General features: G+C 38.1%; 1 protein-coding gene and 1 pseudogene across 1 annotated transcript; one reads left to right on the forward strand and one right to left on the reverse strand.

Moving 5' to 3' along the window:
- The window catches only part of LOC122649065, a 60756-nt pseudogene extending 48123 nt beyond the window's left edge, over nucleotides 1–12633 (forward strand).
- Nucleotides 12634–13612: 979 nt separating this feature from the next.
- Nucleotides 13613–15996, reverse strand: LOC122649133 (probable receptor-like protein kinase At1g11050). The gene has a single exon (XM_043842506.1). The coding sequence runs from the start codon at nucleotides 15957–15959 to the stop codon at nucleotides 14028–14030; it is 1932 nt and encodes a 643-aa protein (XP_043698441.1). The 5' UTR covers nucleotides 15960–15996; the 3' UTR covers nucleotides 13613–14027.
- Between the last annotated feature and the right edge of the window lie 7521 nt (nucleotides 15997–23517).

A 23517-nucleotide genomic window follows, 5' to 3' on the forward strand; every position in this document is an offset into this window, starting at 1 on the left:
TATGCTAGTCTATTGTCGTTGTGATTAAGTACTTGAGGATTTATGTAATTTGCATTTTTATTAAGATATATAGTTGTGGGGTCGTGACTCATGAGTTGGGGAACACATGACTCTGTTCTCCCACTTCTCCGTAGAGCTCTCTCTTCTCCTCTTCTTCTTCTCTTTTCATGGTCAGTTCTGTGACATGGATGTGGATAAAATTACCAATGTAAAAATATTGTAGGATGATTTGCACAAGGGCATATTAGTACGAAGATACCCTGAATTTGATTCTGTTAGAGACTTTTCATATAGTCAGACCTAACTGGCAGCTATTTCATATTTGGTGATTCTGGTTAATTTGTTTTTATAATTTTTTGGATATTAGAGCAACTTGGCAAATTATTAGGCATCTCAGTTACTTCATCTCCATTAACTGCTAAGCTCCCTGTGCATCAGAATTGATATTATTTTTTTGACTGGTAGCTTTCTAACAGGATAACTTGGTTGAAAATCCACCAAATCAAACATTTTAATTGTCTTATGAGAGCCTGTGAGGGGGTTAATTTGGAATTTCATGCTCTATTCTCTATTCCCGCTACGTGGTTTCTATATCTTACTTCTTACAAGAATTGCATCCTGAACTGCTTTTAAGGTTTGTCTGTTATTTATGTAATGTTTTAGGGACAGAAAATGGTTCTGGTTGCATGTGGATGGCGGCATACAATTGCTGTTTCCTCTTCTGGGGGTTTATATACCTATGGGTGGAGCAAATATGGTCAGCTGGGACATGGCGATTTTGAGGATCACCTTATTCCTCATCAGTTGGAAGCTCTACGTGATGGTAGTATTTCTCAGGTCAGCTTTTATTTTCATCCTTTGCATAATTTGCCTTCATTTTTTTAATTGATTGCTTTACAAATGAATCCTTTTTGAAAGAGGAAATTTAATTTTTCAGCTCTATAAGAATTTGTTCGGTTTACTACATGTACACCGAGACATAACTTATTTGTACATCATGAATTCTAGATAATTCAATTTTCTTTTGCAATTTCACATTGGATTTTGCACAAGGCATGCATGACTTATGTTGTTTCTGCCAAACTTCCTAGCTAATTAGAGGTTAATCAAATTTCTTGTTAGTTTGTTCTGCTTTTATGAGCTCATTCAGATCTTCTCATCAACATATTTCCAAACCTCAGTCCTATCCATAGTTGTCAAGGAGGCAAGGCAACCCAAAGCGGTGGAGGGGTGCCTAAGCACTTAGGCGACACGGCACCCACCTAGGCAACCGAGGCGCCCAAGTTTTATTTTTATTTCTCCTCTTTTCTAACATTATTTAGTTTGCTACAATATTTACCTTATATCATAAAAAATCAACATTAAGCCACATCAAGTCATAAAAAATCAACATTAAGCCCCATCAAATCATCAACAATCAACATTAAGTCACATCTAGTCATCAAAAATCAACATTAAGTCACATCTAGTCATCAAAAATCAATATTAAGCCACATAGAGTCATCAAAAATCAAGGAGGACTTGACCCTAGTCTTTCTTTTCTCCCCCCCTCCTTTTTTTTTTCTCCTTCCTTTCTCCTTCCGGCCCCCTCCTGGGGTTTGGTAATATATACTTATTCACCAAAAAAAAAAAATCAACATAAAATTAGAAGATAGCAGAATTGAAGAAGCAAGCTATTGGAAGTTAAAAACAATCAAAACATACTTTTGGTTTATACTGTTCTTGGAATGGGTTATTGTCCTATTATACCTAGTCTCACATTTGGTTTATACTATTCTTAAAAATTATTATCTTATCTATAAGTAATTAAACAGCTCTCGATTTAGAGAAATGTTTTTGTTATCTGAGAAGTTTGACTATTCAAATGATTTTATTTTTACATGAGACTTTTTTGTATTAGTAAGACTTCAAAATCATCTTTCCAACAAATCCAAGATTGTTTGAATTTGATTTAAATTGAAGGAATTATGTTCCGGTCAAACTTTATTTGATGTGTGTAAATGCTGTCAAAATCACTTTGAATGAAAATGTTTTTTTATATATCAAAAGAAATGAATATTTTACCGCACTTTTGGTTTTTAACAATGTTTTACTATATTAAGATTTATGAAATTTTTAGATTTGAGAAAAACCCCAACATTGGAAAGTTGAAAATTTCACCTACCGCCAAAAATCCAGTTTTTTGTTCTTGAACTGGGGGGTTGACTTTCTATGCTTTTGGAATTAGATTTTTTAACTATTTTCAATGGATTCATATAGGGGGTATTTGCTTATTTATAAATAGTATCTTAAGCAAATGAAATAAAAACATTTACTTAAATGATATTTGACATAAATAATGGCCAAACCTAGGTCGATAATACTAAGGTGCTCAATACCATTAAGGCAGTAGTCACCTAGGACCCTAAAAATCTGCCTGGGCACCTAGACGGTACCTAGGCGATGCCTTGACAACTATAGTCCCATCAAATGCTAATTCTAAATCCAAGCTTCCACACACATTTTTCAGCCATGATATACGAAAAGAGATGATTTGGTATCAAGCTGTTCGTCAAACCAGATTTCGCTTTGTGTCACAAGCAGTAGGTTACATATTCGAATATTCAATTTTCGTGCACTATAAGATGGATGATATATTTAATATTAAATGTTCAGAAATGTTTTTGCTTGTACACTTGAGCTTTGTAAGCTAGTTTACTGGAATAATTGAAATTTAAATTTTAACTCAGTGCTTCCATCAAGACACTATGCTTTTGTGAATCAACTAGTTCTTTTCCTTCTTTTATTTCGGTCTCTCCAGGGCCTGTTTAGTATAGAGAACCTCTTGTTTCATCAACTAAATTCTTTCTTTGGTTACTCAAAAAGAAAACTGGGTTTTAAATTTTTGTTTGCTTTACCCTCATAAATTCCTTAAGGCTCTATTTGTTTAGAGGGGAAGGCAGGGTGGGATTGTTGGGAAGATGGGGCCCACATGTTGGTGGGGGTTTTGTTGGGGTGGAAATGTTGAGGTAAAGTTTCTTTTCCCATGAACAATAACCAAAGTCCCACCAAATAATGGGGTGGGGTTTTGAAGTGCCACATCAACAGACAAAGCAATCTATGATGTCCCCTGAGCTTTTGTAAGTTCACCACCCCAAATTAACCAACCTTGGGATTTTGAAGTGCCACATCAGCATTTTTCCACCTCAATTCTCCACCCCACCTAAGTCCCCCCTCTATACAAACGGGGCCTAAAAGTTAAGGGAATACCACAGCTGTGACTTCAATTGGAACAATCACCCCTTAAAGGTATGGTTGTTCGATTCCCTTGAAAATGCTTCTGCAGTATTAGAAGCAACTCCCAAAGTATGCTTCTCTTGGCAATAAAAGCATCTATTCTCTGTATCCATCAAGGGGAAAAAACATTTATTTTTCATCTTTTGAAGAATTCTAATCGAATTTCTCAGAATTGTTATTTATGAGAAACTAAAGAGCTTCTGGGGGAATATTTTGCACTCCAAACAGCATAAGAAAATGATCTGAATTAGCTTGGAGACGGTTATAGAGGGTGACTCTGTGCATGTGTTGCGCTGGCTTCAGACTATGGCTGGTGGTCCATGGACATACATGCTCCTCATAAGCAAAGAGTAACGATACCAAGAATAAGAAATCTTTACATGCACATGTAACAGAAAAGAAGGAAGATGAGAAGAGAGGAGAGAGAAGTGAAGATGGGAGAAAAGAAGGAACTCACTGTAGGAACAGAATGCTCTAACCATGCTCTCCACAATGTATTTATAAAACACCCAATAGGGAGTAATTACATTGAAGGACAAACTTATGTAACATAATTACACATAAGCCCATCAGCAATAAATAAATAACAAAAAAACCCTTAGCCTGCGGTTCACATTATTAACAATCACCCTCAAGTTGGAACATAGATATCACCCACGCCTAGCTTGAAGCCTTGAAACCATAGTATAAAATCTTGGCGAGATCTCGAAAAATATCTTGGTTTCCCGAAGTCTCAAGACGAGACGATAGGCAATACAAAATTTGTGCAAGATCTCCGAGATATAGAGATTTCGTGGTATATTTCGATCTCGGTTCGACTCGGGACCAAACCAAGCTATAAAAAGGCACCCACTCAGGCAAGATTTCAACCTCAACTCGAAATCTCACCTCTCTTCCTTTGCTGTGAAGGAAAACATTTGGAGGTGAGGGTTTTCTTTCTCATTTTTGGCAAATCTCACCTCAACTGAATATGAAAGCTTGGAGATTCAAGATTGAAGTTTCAACATCAAGAGAGGGAGCTGCATTGCATCTCAAGAACTGTTTTAGGTAAAAAGAAGAGCAAAGCTTGATTTAAAAACAACAACAACATGGTCGTTTTAATGATCCGGCCCAACACTCGTTTTAGTACTAGCTACTCTCAAATGGTAGGACTTGTTACACACTTACACTTTTATTTGTTTAATCTATGCCTCTTTCCAAGTTTCTAACAATTATTAACAAACCGTCAAACCATCACCATGTATGGTTATGAATATGATGCCTAATGCTTAAATGGTTTATGGTTTGATGTTTTATAATTCCTAATGCTTAATTAAGTTGTTTTACACCTCTACTTTAGTTATATGTGTTCTAAATATTGTGTGGAATAGCTCAGGGTAGAGCTCACCTACGTTGTAGACTACCAACCTAGGGTCCGAAGTCAAAGTACCATTTTGGGTTTGAATTTGTAAAAACTAATGATTCCATTGTGTTTAGAATGCCTAAAATAGGGTGTATGTCAAGTTTTAGGACCTATCTTGGCCATAGTCACCAAAACCCACCACCGAGTCATGACGGAAAAAAATACACCAACTTGCCGAGATCTTGGCAAAACTCGGTTTCGTGGTCTCCCAAAACCAGGGTCGGAACTAAGACCTAAAATCTTGCTTGAAACACCCTTGAAGGAAAACATTTCGAAACAAGGCCTTCTCAAACATATCACCAAGTTGATCAACAGATCTGACAAAAGGTGTCGAAATCGATTTCCTCACCACAGCATCTCGCGCAAAATGACAATTAACTTTAATATGTTTGGTACACTCATGAAAGATTGGATTACTAGCAATATAAATAGCTGCTTGATTGTCACAATGCATATCCATAGGCTTATTGAGTGGAAAACCAAGTTCCTGAATAAGAGATTTCAGCTACATCAACTCAGTTGTAGTGTGAGCCATTGCCCTATATTCTGTTTCGGCACTAGATCGAACAACTATAGTTTGTTTCTTACTCTATCATGTAACGACATTACCTCTGACAAACGTACAATATCCGGTTGTAGAACGTCGATCACCATCAGACCCAGTCGGCATCTGAGTAACTAACAATATCAGCATGACCATGGCACATGTAAATAAGTCTTTTTGATGCAAATCCAAATGGGTGAGCAAGCCAAGGTTGAAACCGGAAGAGAATAGGTAGGTATGAAAATAAATAGCTAGGTTGTAGAGCTGGAGTCCCACTAGTCTACTAGCCGTAGGAGTCCCACCTAGGCCCGCTGTAGGAGTCTCACCTAAGCCCACTTGAGTCACACAAGTAAAATACTCAGATAGTATGCTTGTAAAATTCGATGGTTGCTTTGAGAGTAGCCAAGACTTGCATTATATAGAGGTGAAAACCTTGAATACAACAAAATAACATTAAAGAGACCCTTAGAATTCCAAAACCCTTTTGGAATTCCCCATACATAGAGAACAATTACTAGACATAGAAACTATCCCCAAGACCTAGAAAGTTGTTCCCAAGACATAGAAATTTACGACCAAGCAAGAATAACTACCTAACTAGGAAAACTAAAAGACTAATTAATACTACCTAGGAAAGTAAAACCCACTACATTAATTAACCTAGGAACATGAAAGGACAAACTAAGAATACAAAAAGTCTTCTCCAACAAAAGTTCCAAAATTGTGGACCCAAAAAGAACTATATAAAATAAACTCAGCAGGGCCAGGTTGGGACAGCAAGGACCTGCCTGTGGCTTGGGCTGGTGCTGGCCTTTGGACCAGCATTTGGCCCAAATTCTGGAAAAGAACCTTGTGAGCCAATTTCTCCCTGTATCACCTATAGGGATGAGAACACAATGGGGTGAGGGCACAGATACAGCTCTCTAGTGACTCCAACTTTGCCAACTCATCACTAATGAGTTGGCAAATTACATCCTCCATACAGAAAGGGAAAAGGACTTCCATTCTTAACATAACAATCTAACTTTCCTAACTAGTTGCAAGTATCCCCAGGCCCATGGTCTTGATGTTGCTCTATGTTTGATATCTTGAACTTGTTAGAAAAGAGAGATTCCTATGGGATAGGGACTTTTTTTTCCATCCATTGGGGGAAGTGATTGCCTTATACTTTGCCCGATGAGTTTGTGAGAAGCGGGATTAATAATAGTCTCTTATGTAAGCCATTACACTGTTCATTAGTCGCCTTTGGGGTGCTTAGGCTGCACCTGATTGTCTTTATTGTTATACTCTATGCTTTGTACTACTAATTTCTGTTTGCAATAAAATTCCTTAGTTATCTATCAGGGGGGGGGGGGGAGGGGGGAAAGCTAGTCAATAGTGAAAATCTATACATCTGACTCATTTAAATTTTATTGGCTGAAAAATGAAATGCTTAAAATTTCCTTTGATGGTTGAAGTGTTAACCTTTCCATAAATCTCTAACTAATCATAATAATCTTACTTTACACTATCCTCTTTCCATCTTATAAGCTAGTTGATATCTCATGACTTCTGTGGCGAATGGATGTATTTCATGGGCTTCACTGGTGCTTTAGTATGCACACGTAAATATGAGGAATATTTTCTTTTATGTCCCATATTTTTATTTATCGACTGGACATAGTTCATATCTTTGCAGATATCAGGTGGTTGGCGTCACACCATGGCAGTCACATCTGATGGAAGACTTTGTGGCTGGGGATGGAATATGGTTGGCGCTTTCATTTCTAGGCCATATTATCCCATATATTCTCCACTGATTAAGTTTGCACCATTCAATCACATGATACAAATAAATCATTCTAACTAAACATGCTGCTGCAAAATGGAACTACATGAAAGTGTGAAATGATAAATATTAGTAGAATGATTGAATAGAAATAATCTACTTTAAGGATGATGTAGGAAAATAATTAACTATTTTGCACCGATGTAGATCGGATTGTATTCCTTTCAGGAGTTTATCCAAGGAAGCTGAGCTAGTTGTGTGCATTCTCCTTTAGCATTCTTAAATTTTCATTAAGGCTGTATTTGCTTTTATAATTAACTGAGGGATTCATAATTATGTGAAATTCAGCTCTCTATATCAAAATTTCTGTGCAATATGACTTCCACAAGTTAATGAAATTCGAGAAGAAGAGAGTATTGTTGCAGAATTGATTGCATACTAGACACCCTCAAAGGGTCTAAATAGAAGTTACAATGAAACAAAAATAAAAAAAACCAGCCTAACACAATATTATCTTTTCCAATGTAAAACCTATACATATCAATACAACAATGACACAATATTGTCTTTTCTAATATACAGCAATAAATTGTCCCTTATGTATAGCAACCCAAATAAGAGTCACATTAAGGCACACAGGTGCTAAACATGTACAAGTAGTGGCGTCAATTGGTTGGTTTTGTCGGACTGACTCGGTTTTGGTCTGGTATTGAGCCAAGCCAAAGCCGAACAAGTAAGGCGAAGTTCTGTTTCAGTTCAGTTCGGTTCAGTTTGGTATCGTTTTTCATTAACAGGTTCTTACTGGTTCAATACCGGTTTAGCTTTCCATATGTATATACAAAAAAGAAATGGGAGAAAATGGATTTTTGTTTGGCTTTTATCTTTCTGTTTTTTCCCCCTGGTTCAGCATTTGGGTTGGTTGTTCCTGTTTGGTTTCTACGTGTTTCTAAAAAAACCAAACCAGGTAAGCATTTGGTTCAGTTCAGGTTTTTCCTGTCAGTTTCAGTTGGTCCGACTGGTTTGGGCTGGAATTTGATGCCCCTATGTACAAGTGGTGAACAGAGGCACACAAAACGCACAGATCAAAGATGTAATGCATGAAAGGCAATGAGGTAAAAGGGGTGTGCCTCTCGCCTGCGGCCTAAGCTTTAATAACTCTTATTTATACCGTCTTTACAATTTGGCTCACCTTCCATCTTGAATCTTTAAACAGCATCTCTCCTTATGTGGCAGAGTGGACAAAGGAAAGGGCAATAAAGAGCATAATTGCGAGAAGAGTTGGGACTTCTGACATTTTGAAATTACATGATTGCTATCCTTTAATTGTTTATGGCTTTGATGTATTGGAAGCTTACATGGTGTGAATCCCTGCCTATGCTTAGTAGGATATCTGGTTTATGATATTTCTGTCATCAATAGTTCAGCGAAGTTAAGCATTTTGACCATAGTTGTCGAGGCGACTCCTAGGCGCCTTGTTGAGTCGCCTTGATGTCTAGGCCCCCCTCCAACTCCTTGATTTGCTTAGACGCCATGCCAACTATGATTTTGACTATCCCAAGTCCACTTGCCAAACTCTTTGTCTTCTCTTGATTTGATTTCTTTATATTTTAACTGCTTGAGATGGCATGTTTTATTATAATCTCAGCTGTTGGTTGCTGCTAAGATTTCGCTTCAATTTTTCCTTACAGTTTGGACAGATTGGTGTTGGTGATAATGTTGATCACTGCTCTCCGGTGCAAGTCAAATTTCCACAGGAACAGGCATATTCTTGTTTCCCTAGCTCCCTTAACTGACTGGAATAGCTCAGTTGGCTACTCTTTCTGGTTGTATGAAGATTTGCTAGTTTTGGCCTTTTATCTTAGGGTTGCATTCTCTGTCTAAAACATTTCTTCTCTCTGTGCCTTTTTCTAAAATTTTCTCAGATTTGATGGCAGAAAGTAGTGCAAATCTCTTGTGGATGGAGGCACACACTTGCTGTTATAGAAAAACAGAATGTTTTTTCTTGGGGTAGGGGTACAAATGGACAACTTGGGCATGGTGATTCTATTGACAGGTAAATGCATCTGCAACTGGCCCAATGTTCGAAATTCTGAGTCAACCTTTAATAATCCATCACTATGTGCATGTTGTTGGTCTGGGTAACGTAGTAGCATGTAGATGTAGGCCTGTTGATGTGGTGAGACAAAAATGAAGAGCTTTCCATGAAGCATGCTTCTAGCCAGTATGAGAATGGACTATGTTTTGTCCCTTTCATACCACTGTTTTTCTGTTGATAAAGAGTGTGTCCACCAAACATAAAACTGTGATACCAAAAGTAATAGTAGTGGTGGTGGTGACAGAATCTTATTGGAAGTGATCTTTTTTATAAACTTGGGGGAAGAGGTATTTATTTAGAGAATGAACTAATTGAGAGTCAGGAAATTAGATGGTGATAAGAATCAGTAGTACAGGATAGTGGATGTTATTCCTTTCCTTCCATCTGGTCAATGACCATGAAGAAATTGTTTCGGTAGTTAGTCTCCTCTCATGTCAAAGGCTCTCTATTGCTCATAGAAGTTGGCAGTTTTGTCACACCTATCTCTTTTTTCTTTTCTTTTTTTTGGGATGGGGGGGGGGGGGGGTTGTGTAACTTTAGAGTTAGAGTTCATGTCTGAAAACTTTAAGTCCACTTTGAGGATTAGAATTGGGTTTGGTGCAATGGGGATGGATGCTTAATCGGCCCCGATGAGTTTCATTCTTCACATAGCATTTTCTATCATTTCCCAGGGTATCTATAAAGAGTCCATTTCAGGATATGATGACTGAATCTCATTATGGTGGTTCATTAGGTGATACCATAGTTGTCAAGGCGTCGCCTAGGCAGATTTTGGTGGGTCTAGGCGGTTGTTGCCTTAGTGGTATTGAACGCCTTGGCCCTTATTTATGCCAAATATCATTTAAACATTTACTTGAGATATTATTCATAAGTAAGCACATAGACCCTATTTGAATCCAATAAAAATAGCTAAAGAATCAAATTCCAAAAGGAAAAAAAGTCAACTCCCCAGTTCAAGAACAAAAACGGGATTTTCGGCTGTAGGTGAAATTTTCAACTTTCTAATGCTGAGGTTTTTTCTCAAATCTAAAAATTCCATAGATCGTAACATGGTAAAACATTGCTAAAAACCAAAAGAGCAGTAAAATATTCATTTGTTTTGATATCTAAAAAAATATTTTCATTCAGAGCAATTTTGACAGCATTCAAGCATACCAATAAGGTTTGACTGGAACATAACTCCTTCAATCTAAATCAAATTTAAGCAATCTTAGATTTGTTGGAAAGCTGTTTTTGTGCTCTACCTAATACAAAAAGTGTTAAGTAAAAATAAAGTCATTTGACTAGTCAAACTTCTTAGAATACAAGAGCATTTCTCTAAATCGATAGCAATTTAATTACTTATAGATAAGATCATATTTTCTAAGATCAGGATAAACCAAATGTGAGACTAGGTATACCATGACGATGACCAATTCCAAGAACAGTATAAACCAACTATATGTTTTGATTGATTCAAACTTCCAATAGCTTGCTTGTTCAGTTCTGCTGTCTTCTAGTTCTATGTTGATTTTTTATGACTTGATGTGGCTTAATATTGATTTTTGATGACTTGGATGTGGCTTAATGTTGATATTGATGACTTGATGTGGTTTAATGTTGATTTTGATGACGATGTGGTTTAATGTTGATTTTGATGATTTGATGTGGCTTAGTATATATTGTGGCATACTAAATACTTGGGCACTTTGGTCGCCTAGGCAACGCCTTGTCGCCTAAGCGCTTAGGCCCTCCACCGCCTTGGGTCGCCTTACCACCTTGACAACTATGGTGATACAAATTCTTAAATATGTTTAACAACTTGGGAGCATGGTTCAAAATCTCGCGATATATCGCTGATATTTCAGTATATTTCAGATATCTCGACACTGCCGAGACAAAATGACCATATGAAATAAAAAAAGTCCAAATTTCAGTATATTTCGTCGATCGATATATTTCGTAAATAAAGTGTATTTAACAATTTATACATCAGGGTCCGACCGTATACTATCAATCAAGGGTGCAAACCCAAACCACCACTTTGAGTTCATTTTTTTGCAATATTAAGGTTTAAATGTGTTTATTTAACTTAAACAAAGGTGTATATGAAGTATCAGCCCTTAATATGGCCAAAAACCCACTGAGATGGGAGTGCCAAAATATGGTAGAAAAAATACCATATTTCAGCAAAATTTTGGTATATTTCGGATATCTCGACCAGCCCGAGATATCGCGAGATTTCAATCTATGCTTGGGAGTATTTTCTAAGTGGATTTGATAAACCATTCCTTTTTAGTTTGGGGAATTCGCTTTACTAACATTACAACAAGCTTAATCTATTTAATGTAAATGTACTTCCCATTGGCCCAATTAAAGGATGTTCCTCTTAATTCTTGCATATGTTGCACATTGGTGTTGAATTTTCAAAAATCTTGAACCATGCAGGTAACTTTGTTTGGAGTGGCTATTTAGGAATCTCAAATCATGTAATCATCCAAGTTGGGACGAAAAATAAGTGGAGAACATGAACATGTTTAGCTCCTCCTTTTTCCTTAGGTGGTTCTTTGTGCTTTCACTCTCTGTAGTCTACTGAATGTAACCATTGTTTATTGAATTTAAAACCCAAGGTTCAGTAATACAGTTAATTGACTGATTCTTTGAGCATACCTTATTTTTCTTGTCATACATGTAAGTTTCAACTTACAGCATTTTCATTTCTGAAAACTGCAGAAATATTCCCAAGATTTTGGAGACTGTGTTGATGGATCTAGTTGTCAACAGATAGAATCATCAAAGGTTGAATCACTATCAGGTACTTCTCTGCAAGTTTCATTGGCTGTGCACATTCGAGTCTGAAAGATATGCTTGGTCGTTACTCTTTAGAAGTACTCACCTTCAATGGTTCTATTTGAGCAGGCAAGACATGGGTTTCACCGTCAGAGATACGCAGTTGTTCCTGATGAAACAGTAAGATCATTTTTTGCTTTTCATTCTTTGGTTTGAGAGCAGTTGAAACTGTCATTATTTGTTTGGCAAAAATCTACGGGTCCTTCCATGAGATATCTTTCACGAATTGCCACATCAGCAACCTTGGGTGGGTACATTCGGTAGAAGACCCAACACCAATCTCAGTAGTCAAGTTTCAGAAAACAAGTAGAGGAAATCCTTTAAAAGTGATTTTCAAATTGATGAAATTACAGAAATGCCATTAGCTTTTGTTTCATTGATATGGCATTTTGTAATTTTACGGAACTTTAAGTGGTGCTTGTTTCAGGCTGAAATTTAACCAATGAGATGAATGTAGGGTCTCCCATCGCATGAACCAACCTACGGCCATCCAAGTCTTGTGGCAAGGAAACATGTCCTTACTATTGTAGCAAATGTAGTGACAATGTTGCAAGACATGGTGAATCATTGACCTGTGGATCATTCTGGTGGAGAGTTAACTGAAACAAGTTTTGTGCAGATGTTGGTGCAACCTATGGTTCCAATTAAGGGCAATGGCAGTGATGCAAGTGTCCCAGAGAATGATGTCAAACGGATGCGAATCTAAATCCTCACTTTCCTAAAACCTTTAGAGCTTTTGATTATTCAATTGAGCTCCCAGCATTCATCGTATGGTGTACCTGCTGGATGTCTCTGACATCATTGTAAATACATGAACCCCTACAGAACAGTGTATTTTCTCCTAGCACTCTTGCATTAAAAGGGAGGGCTATTAGTTCTTGGTTTTCTAATCTTCTTGTTTAATGCTAATTTCAGTGGTGTTATATATGTTCTTGATTGGACTGCTTTATGACTTTTCTTTTAGGACCGAGTTTTCCTTCACCTACAATGGATTGGTAAGCATCGGATGGGTAAAAGGGAGGGTAGTTTCAACCTGTTCAATAGGTGGTGGGAGTGTGATGATGACCCAAGAATCCAATTACAAGGTCACTTCACGTGTGGAAAAGGAATTCTTCCTACTGTATGGGTGAAGGAAAATTTTTCCCATTCTTTAATATGTGTTTATGGCTTTGGTCCTTGGGTGCTCTACAACTTATCTTGTGAGTGCATAATTATGAAATTCCTACTTTCCAAGAACTTTTGTGGTTCATTCTATCACAGTCCTAGTTCCGAACCTCCTCCAAGTCTCAAACCCCCTCGGAAAATTATCTCTTGCGATTCCCTACCCGGTACAGTTCCCTAGTGCCTCGAATAAGACTATAAGAGGGAGGTGGATCCCATCTGGGCAGGGGGTAAGGTTGTCATTTCTGCCCCTGTGAAAGGAATTGCAGGAACCGTACCGGGCAGGAAACCACGAGGGATAAAGATCCCAACCCCCTCTCTCTTTTCCTAAGCGAAAGCAATAATGTATTTCATTCATCATTAAGAAATATACTTCTTTTCAAGTATCACACTATATGGTAAATCTACAAGAGGGAGTTGGGGGGGGAGGAAGAGAACAATATGTATTCAAAGTTATCGACATTGATCTTTTGAAGGTCATTCATCCACAAATTCAATTTCATTGTATTTCTGAATAAATCCTACTTATCTCATTCCAAAATTCCCTTGTAGTTCTCTATCCAAAAAAAAAAAAAAAGAATCTCCCATGTAAATGTACTAGGAATTGGCAAATGGAATGCTGAACCTAAAGACAAATATACAAGGCCAACAAAAACCCAATTGTAGAACAGAAAAAAAAATGAAGTATACGAGTATACAGCTATTGCAAGGAATATAAAGGGCACCTCCCTTGGAAATCCTTGTGTCTCCATTCATTGTAGTATCTTTTCCATGTGCCTTGGAGACTTACGATATTCCAGAATTGGATATTTTTGTATGAACTGTAAAGATTTAAGAATAAATGAAACGCTATTGTGACCCTCATATATACATGTTTCCATGAATGATGAACAATTCACCCGAAAGGTAGGACTACTCTGAACTATTTACAAATCTGAGCCTTTCTTTCTGATTACCAGAGCATCTCTTTCATGTCTAGCAGTGGCCTGTCCATGAAGGGTGATGTACTGAAAGTGTTTCCATCAATGTAACGTGATGATGAGTGGCCAAGAGGCAACGGCCGGTCCGGAATTGAAGGGATCTCAATGTCTCCTTCCAGCATCCTTAATGCTTCCAAGATTGTAGGCCTTAGAGCCACCATGACATGAGCACACAAAATCCCAATTAGAACAAATCTCTCCATAATTTCCTTCAGGTTGGGATTTGTAGAATCCCCATCTTTCAGTAGCGAAGCATCCAAAGCTTCTTCTATCTGCCCTGATTTCACGAGTGTCCACGCCCAGTCTGTAATCAGGAAAGACCTTGGTGAGTCTGAGGATGACAAGTCTAGTGCTTTCCTCCCACACATTATCTCCAATAGAACCACACCAAAGCTATAAACATCACTCTTCTCCGTCAACTGGCCATAGAGTGCGTACTCCGGCGCCAAGTAACCATGTGTGCCGGCAACTCTGGTGGTGAGATGAGACTGCCCTTCACTGCTTTGCTTGGCCAGTCCAAAGTCTGCCACTCTAGCCTTCATATCTTCATCCAATAGTATATTGGTGGCCTTAATGTCTCTGTGATATATTGCAGGTTTCACTCCATAGTGAAGATAGGCAAGCCCCTTAGCCACATCCAAGATTATACTCCTCCTCTGAGGCCAACTTAGAGGTTGCTTCTTCATCATTCTACCGAACAGATGATCTTCAAGGTTCCCATTTGGCATGAACTCATAAACCAAGTACCTCTGTTGGCCTCTTTCATCATCATCTTCCTCTTCTGTAACACAGCAGCCTCTGAGGGGGACTAAATTCCTGTGCTTCAGATTGCTGATGAGCTCAACTTCATTACAAAACTCTGCATCCCCTTGAAAATCTGATTCTGTGATCTTCTTCACAGCAACTGGAGTACCATCTGATAAGGTCCCTCTGTACACAACTCCACACCCACCTTTCCCAATCAAATTCTTCTCTGAAAAATAATTTGTAGCTTTTTCTAGGTCAGCAATCTTGAACCAAACTGAGAAATTATTGCGACGCAACCGCGGTTTCGATCCCAGCTGCTCTTCTACATCAAACCCAGCACCTGGCTTGCCTTTCCTGAACCAATGCCACCAGACATAGAAACCCAATAAACAGGAGATAAGCAGAGCAGCCGCACCAGCACCAATCAAGGCAGGCACGAGAGCCGAATGGCTGTTGCTGCTTCCATCCACGGCAGAAGCAATTGGGAGCCCAAAAATGCAAGACGCAGTGCTGACGTTCTCCGGCCCAAATTGATTGACAATTCCTCCGGCGTAAAGAATTGTGAAGTACCAGCAATTAGTGGCATGAGATATATTACCGTCAAGAGTAGTTAAATTGGCTTGAACCTTTTGACCCGCGGCAACGCAGGCATCACAAGCGGTACCAGAGAGATCAGAATAACATCCAGAGTTCAGGGAAGTAGTGTGTCCAAGCTTGTCAATCCAGTTTTGCTTGGTTTCAATTCCTGCACAGATATTGGGACTGATAACGAAACGGTAAGGGTTACTGAAGCAGGAGGAAACGAGATCCGAAGGGAGAGAAAGGGAATCAAGAATGGATTGGAAGGTATGGAAACAAGCTATGGAGGTGTTAACATCTGGGAGTTGGAAGAGGGAGGTGTCTTTAAGGCGCTGAGCAAAAGCAATTCCATAAAGACTGAGAAGGGTCTGGCAGCAATCACTTGTTGTTCCATTTTGGCTTGTGTTTTGGTGGTAATTTCTGCAGGAAGAATCATCCCAAGGCATCCTCTGTACATAGCTCAGATCCAGTGGACATGTAGAGGTATTGGTGTCGACTGCAGAGACTGAATTTACAGATGCAATTGAGAGAAACAACACTAGTAAGTCTAAGAACAAGAACACAGATTGAAGCTTCATCTTCTCTTTCTCTGAATCTCCAAGTCTCTCTATGTTTGGGATTTGTAGGTTATCTGTTATCTTATTCATTGATTTCAGGTGGAACTGTGGAAGAGAAGTAGTTAATTAAAGTAAAGAGGAAGCTTGGGCTGATCGTTCCTTTAGTCGCAAAGTCAAGAAACGTGATGGTTTGACAAGTGGGATTTTTTTTTTTTAAAAAAAAATTTTCCTCAAAGACGGATGATGCAATGAACAGTGGAGATATCAAAATATAAAAGAATAAGGAAATAGCAAAACGACCTTGCAGATAGGGAGGGACTCCAGAGCTTAGTTAGTAAAGTCGCGTATCATACGCGTATTATATGCGTTCCCGTATTCTTAAACGTATAATATTCCTGTCTCCGTATTTTCCCGTATTTTTATAAAAAAACGCGTTTTTTAAGCAAGCACGTATTATACTCGAATAATACACGTATTATACATTTTTTATAAAAAAATTATCCAAAAGATTAAATTTAGGGAAACAATTTCACTTTCCCTTTCGTCCCTTTCGATTTGCGTTGAACATCCAACCGTAGCAGGCAAAAGTAGCCGCCTCCATCTCCAATCATCCTCGCCATCTCCGTTCAACAAAGCGGCACTTAAGTCTTGTACTCTCCTCTTGTTTCTCTCGATCTTTCAACTTGCTCATGTCATTTTCGGACAATCTACATTCATTTCTTGTAGATTATTGATATTTTGGTATGTTAAATGATAATCTTAGAGATGTTATATAGCATATTATATTATTGTGTTTATTTTAGTTAATAAAATCATGATATTATTTTGTTTATTAGGTGGTGAATGCATGTTATATAATGAATATATGTCCGTTTTTTTAAAGTATTATTACCGGCCGTACGTATCCGTTCCCGTTCAATTGCCGTTCCCGAACTTACTAACTAAGCTCCAGAGTCCTTGGGAAGGAAAAAGAAGCCCTACCCTTGTTTCCTCGCTGGTTCTGCCCTCTTTCCTTGCCCTAAGAATTCATGAAAAGGTGCTTACGACAAATAATAAAAAATAAATAAAAGCAAAGAAAAGTGCCATGTTTCAGGCTACTTTCAGCAGTGGACTTTAGCTACTTCAACGAGAGTGGATAGCCGCCAGGTCTAAGGGGGAACAAAAAATTCATTTCCAGAAAGCGGCATAGGCGGTTATTTCCAAGGCCGGCTCAGGTATACACTGTACATACGAGTGTGGATTCCATCTGGATGGCCTGCAGAGTTGCAGGCGTATTTTGTAACTTGAGTGGAGTTCGTTATTACTTATTACCTGTCTGGCCACGTAGTTTGGTCTTTTTAAGCGGCATAAATATCAGTCACATAGTTAGTCGGATCAAGCCCAAGTTTTCTGCACAAGAAAACCCCAAGTTCCCTAGGTCATGGGAAAAATATCTCCTACGATCCCTGACTTGGTACAGTTTCCCTAGTGTCTCTAATACGAGGGGATGGATCTCACTTGGACAGAGTGTGAAGTTAGGGGTGGAATGGTTATTGCACCCCTTTGTTAGGAACAACATGAACTATATCGGGCAGAAAATTATGCATGAGATAAAGATCCTTAGGTCATGTATCAAGTTTTTTTTTTTTTCTTCTTCTTTTTTTGTTGAATTTGTATCGAGTTTTAATCTAACAAAGAAAAGTTGTCAATCTTAGGTTTCAAAATCCATCATAGAAATGGTTTGAAAATGTATTTGGGCTTGCCTACTGAATTTGGGACTCAAGAACAAGACCATTCAGAAATTCCAAGGCTGGAAGAAGAACTTCCTCTCACTTCAAGTTACCTAACTCTCACTATTAGCATCTACGGAAGGCTTCAGCAAATTTCTTTTGGGGTCAAGGAGAGGATAAATCCAAAATCCATTTGAGTGTCTGGGAATGGAAAATTATCTGCACCATTTCCTATCCAATCCATTTCCCAAAGTCCCTCTAATAGAGGGGTGGATCCCACCCATGCAGTGTGTTTGGGTAGGGGTAGGGTGGTCATTTCTACCCCCTCCCCCTATTAAAGGAACTTGGGGAAATGGAGCAGATAAGGATTCCCAGATCTTCTTTACCATGGAAAATTATCCTCTTAGGTTCTTTGCCCGGTACAGTTCCCTAGTACCTCCAATAAAAGGGAGGTGGACCCCACCCGGACCATGTGTTCTGGCATTATTTTCATCCCTTATGAGAGGAACCGGATGAACTGTACCAGACAGGGAATCTGAGAGGATAAAGATCCCCTCTACCATAGTTTAAAATCTAGCGCAATCTCTTTCAGTTCAGCTTCAAGTACACTAGTGCAATCGCCCATGTCCCAGTACAAGCATAGACATAGGTAGCTAACTGATACCTGCATAAAATATATGATAAGTTGATAACAAACCACCCCAGAATTGCCTAATGTAATATTGCATGTCATAGCACCTCCCATCAGTAATGAGATCACAGGATCTTATCTCATGGGTAGGCCTAAAGAAGAAGTTATGGAACAGGCCAATTATATAGGAAGTGTTTCCTATGGTTCTTGCATGTCTGCGGGGGTCAATGGGAATGCACGCAGAAGCATCAGGTGTTTGGATGATTAATTCCATCTTTCATAAGGATGAGTGGTCATTTTGTCCCTCTGTATCTAGCATGGACGGTACACTCCCCAATAGAAAAACATTTCTCCTTCATTATATATGAAAGGCCCCAGTACTTAAAAAGAGTGGACCAACTTGAACATTTTCATTTTTATTGTTTTAGTATAGAAGAATAGGATCTTTATCACCTCCAGTTTGCTGACCGGCCCAGTTCCCCAGTTCCTCTAACAAAGGGGGGCTGAAATGACCTCTCTACCCATGCCCAAACATCCTGCCCGGGTGGGGTCCACCATCCCCCTATTAGAGGAACTGGGGAACTGGGCCGATCAGCAAACTGGAGGTGATAATTTTCCAGAAGAATATCTAGTATAAGAAAAGGGGTATGACATAGAAATAACGTATCCAAGACTCCAACTATCAGATTAAAAAATTCCAATTGAAAAAACAGATAGAAAACAACTAATTTAGTTTCATGTGCTTTTTAGGAGTTTTTATATATGAAATTATTATTTAAAACAAAAAATTGGAGAAAAGGTTCTATCAGCCCTTGGGATAGGATACACTAGCACCACTGTGTCTATTTCTCTATTTTTCAATTGAAATGACCTTAATGCCATCCATTGTACAAGGTTGCTTTATTGCACCTTATTGTTGTGCTCTTTCCTATACTGCTTGCTCAAAAGCCCGACCTCTTCCATTTTTTTAATCTTACCCTAGATTCTGCTCAACACAATAAGTTTCATGGTGTCCTGTGAGAGGGACTAAGAAACACCACCAAGTAGAGATCTTTTTTTTTTTTTTTTAAATAATTATTTAGGAAGATAGTTCTTTGAGCAAATAATAGCATAGAGGAGTACATCAGTGAGGTGCAACAAAATGATATTAGATATTGGAGGATAGCGAGGTCATTTCATGTGAGGATTAGAGAGAGAGAGATAAATGCTAGCTTACTTGTGGTGGCGGTTCAATAAACTTCTTTCATTATTTAAATTATAATTTTACTAAACTAATCATGCTTAGTATATTTTATTCTTCTTCGTGATGCTTGTACAACTCTGCACGTATTAACCATATCAAAGATTTGAATTTATTAGGATTAAAAAATAATATTCCTCAATCACAAGCACATGTGCTAAATCTTATCTATATACAACTCCATAAATCCTCTCTCCCTAGTCCCTTCAATGATGTCAGGAATATTTTATGGGGTGCTATTCTCTGTGCCGCAGCGTAAGTTGCGCCTAAGCACATGAGGTTGGACACAATGATCACCCTAGCCCCTCTGAGTGGTAGGCCCATGTACCTGTGCAGCTTGCGCTGCGACACAAAGAATATTTTCCCTTTTTTTATTTATTGAGAATAAAGGTAGGGTGGAGAAGACCTTCACCTCAAAGGACTTTACTCAAAGTAGGAGATCCTGTCTGAAAGAAAAACAAAATTAACAAGTAACAAAGGATGGGGTGTATCCACTGCACCTTGGACAACTTTACAAGAAAAGCCCCTTTGGCAAGAATGTGGGGTTCACGGTTCAAGCCACGCAAAACAAAAAGAAGTCTATAATCTATACTAGTGAAATTATTACAAATGACCTTAATATTGGAATTGGATCAGAATCGGACAAGGCCGAACTTGGTTCCCATCAATCCAGAGTGGATCTTAGTGGATCGGGTCTGTCGTACCAATCTGATCCGGATAGGCAGATCCAGCCAATCCTCGCTTATAAAATTCAGCAACCTATATGTTTTTTTTTTTTGTCACAAATGACAGCAATTTTGGAATAATTATAACCTTCAATTTGCGGGCACCTTCAATTCCTTCAATTCCTTTAATAGGGGGGAGTGGACCTCATCTTGGATAGTATTTTCAGGTAGGGGGTAAGGTGGTCATTTCCACTCTCATGTTAGGAATTGGAGGGAGCAGCGAATTGGAGAGGATAACGATTCCCAATTTTGGGTCTATATGGCAACATTTAAGAGAAACAGTTCTGATGTTCTTGTGAGTGTTTTTTTTAATAAAGTTGGAACAGAATATGGAATTTGGATCCTCTATTGCCGAGCTGCCCTGTAGGACCATGCTGCCCTGACATGGGGCTGCATACAATGTCCTCCTTACCCCTGCCCAAACGCCTTGCCCGAGTGGGGGTAAGGCGGTAATTGCACGTAACCCCGTGTCCAGACAGCTCGGCAGTAGAGGATCTGGATCCCAGAATATGTATGTGATGTTTGATATATTTTTTTGTGCTTTTTTTTCAACCAAACCAAGTGCTATTGGAGCCTTTTTTTATTGAAGTGGATGCCGTTTTCATATACGGAGGGTAAAGTTTTGCATGCTAAAGATTCTAAATAAAATAGGGATTTCTGACCTTAATGAAACGATCGCAAATCAGCTAAACAACATACCCAACTTAATTATCCTTATCAAAGCACTTAATGCCATGATTGGCTAAGCTTTGATTCTCCACCAGTTCTCAAAACCTTGCATAATTTGGAGAGTACAATTTGATGTGAACCAAGATATTCAAGTTCTTGTAATGCTTCAAAGAAGGATTTGGATCCTCTGCGGCCTAGAGTAGAGCGGTTATTGTTTTGCACTCAATTTATAGGCTACTACATAGAATTAATGTCGATTCAATGGTTGGTAGATGACGACAATTCAAAATTCAAAATTGCTGTTCAAAATAAAAATAAAAAAAATACCAGACTATCATCTACCAACCATTGGATCAGCATTAATTCCACTTGGTGGCCTGTGAGTTGAGTGCAACATGATGGCCGCTCTACTCTAGGCCATAGAGGATCCAAATCCTTGGAACAACACATGCTAAAATTAGATTGGAGATTTGATCATGATTGTTACTCATTCAGACTAAATTCAGACCCAATAAGGGTTTTTTTTTTTTTTTTTTTTTAATTATTTTGAAGTCAGAAACAACAAATTCTATTCAAAGAGAGCTGGGAAAAACTCGCAGAGTCAAGTAAGTACATCAGGAAGAAAAAACAAACGGAACCAAGAAAAGAGCTTCCTCCGTATGACAATGAGGGGCAAAAAGAAAACCTACATGCAAAAAAAAGACGAACTCAATCTCCTAATATTCCTCATTGATAGCCGCAGAAGCCCAATCGATGGAACCACTGACGCCGGTCAAGCATGAGATAAGGCACTTGACAATCAGAGTAGATAGCCACGTGGTGAAAACACAAGCCTCACCAAGAAGTAGAGATGTAAACAGATATTTGAAAATCTGTATTCGATTCTCGTTCGTATCTATTTAGGAGAATTCAAATTCGTTTGAGACTAATCGAATACGAATATGATAATCTCTCTATTTGATCGATTATTATTCGATTCGTTTAGCAACCCAATGGTAATAAAATATATGAAATATAGTTTTTTGTCTGTCTTTTAAGTTACTTTATTGGATTTTGTTATCTTATTTTTATAATTTTATAAGTTAAGATAATGTAGTTTTTTTCTAAATTTTCTATTGGTTTATGTATTGTTTTATGCAATGTGATACATTGAATCACATATCTATGTGAGAAAATCAAAGACTTAGAAGAGTAGAAGGGGTAGTTGTTGAACTCTCAAGTCTCAACCCTAACCCTCATCATAAAAATGATAAAGATGTAAACGGATGGTCAAAAATTTGTATTCGATCCGCGTTCATACCCATTTAGGAGAATCCGTATTAAAAAAATCACTATTCGAAAACTATCCGAATCCATCCGAAAATCGATGAGATATTATCTAAATCCATCCGAATAAAAATGGATACGAATATGATAATGCCATTATCTGACCGATTCGATCTGTTTATATCTCTAGCAAGAAGTAACCCATCACGGACCGCCTCTGCTTCCTAGCAAGAGCTGAGGACCCTAGACCATAAGAACACTTAGCAGCAACAACCTCCCCAGACAAAGTCCGAATAGCCACTCCTCTACCAACATGACAAGTCTGAGAGACCTAGGCACCATCAGTGTGGATACGAATAGGAAACACATCAAGCGGTTTGATTCTGGTTATTTGGTGCGGTTTACATTTTGACAAGGTAAAATCAAAACTGAACTATATAGGAAACAATCAAAATCATAATTGTTTTGCATTTGATTCGATTTCACCGATTTTTATTCAGTTTTCATTACTAGTTCATAATTGATTTGCATGCGGTTTGGCGCCGGTTTTGGGAAGCGATAACAAAAACAACTACAGCTTTTCAAACCTTATATATTCCTGTGTTTTACCTTTCTCTCCTGGTCTCCCCTATTCATCCTATTTTCCACGCATGTGTGAATAAATAAAAACCCATCTCATCTTCACCCATCCTTTTCTATGTTTTTTTTGGTAACCCATCCTTTTCGGTTCATGTTCCATGTTTTCGTTATTTTGTTTTTTTTTTTCTTCTCCACTCTTATATTATAAACAAATTATTTCTTCCATGAGCGGGTATGGTTTTGTTAATCCATCTTAGCATGACTCATCGTTTTCCATCCATACTTTACATATATATATTATATAGTTACACGTAACATACTCTACTTATTTTATGTTTCAAGTATGATGCAACAATGCTGTTTATGTTAACCAAAAAATAACAAACTACTAGTTATAAAATTAATTATTATTTTATTAATTATCTCAATTGATGCAAAAATTAGTATTTGAGTGAGATGTACCCATTTCAATTCGATTTTTTTTTGTTCTTATTCCATTTAGAACCATTGATTTTGTAGTGCAAATCAATACCGAATTAAAAAAAAGAAAACCTATGAAATCCAAATCGGATCATTTTTCTGTTGTGCAATTTGATCCAATCATAAACGGTCGGTTCTGATTCCATTTTGACAATACGGAAGAGAAAGCAAAGACCCAAGTGGTATGCTGAGAGGACAGAGAAGCTACCCCATCTTTGGATGGGATCCATATCCCAATCTGACGAAGGAGGGTGAATGCACAAGGGAATCTGAGCAATTG

Source organism: Telopea speciosissima, chromosome 1 (genome assembly GCF_018873765.1).
Source record: "Telopea speciosissima isolate NSW1024214 ecotype Mountain lineage chromosome 1, Tspe_v1, whole genome shotgun sequence".
In the NCBI taxonomy this organism is placed as follows: Eukaryota; Viridiplantae; Streptophyta; class Magnoliopsida; order Proteales; family Proteaceae; genus Telopea; species Telopea speciosissima.

Bases quoted from the DNA above. Each gene is read 5' to 3' on its own strand.
- LOC122649133 (XM_043842506.1), bottom strand. From the start codon at position 15,959: ATGAAGCTTCAATCTGTGTTCTTGTTCTTAGACTTACTAGTGTTGTTT.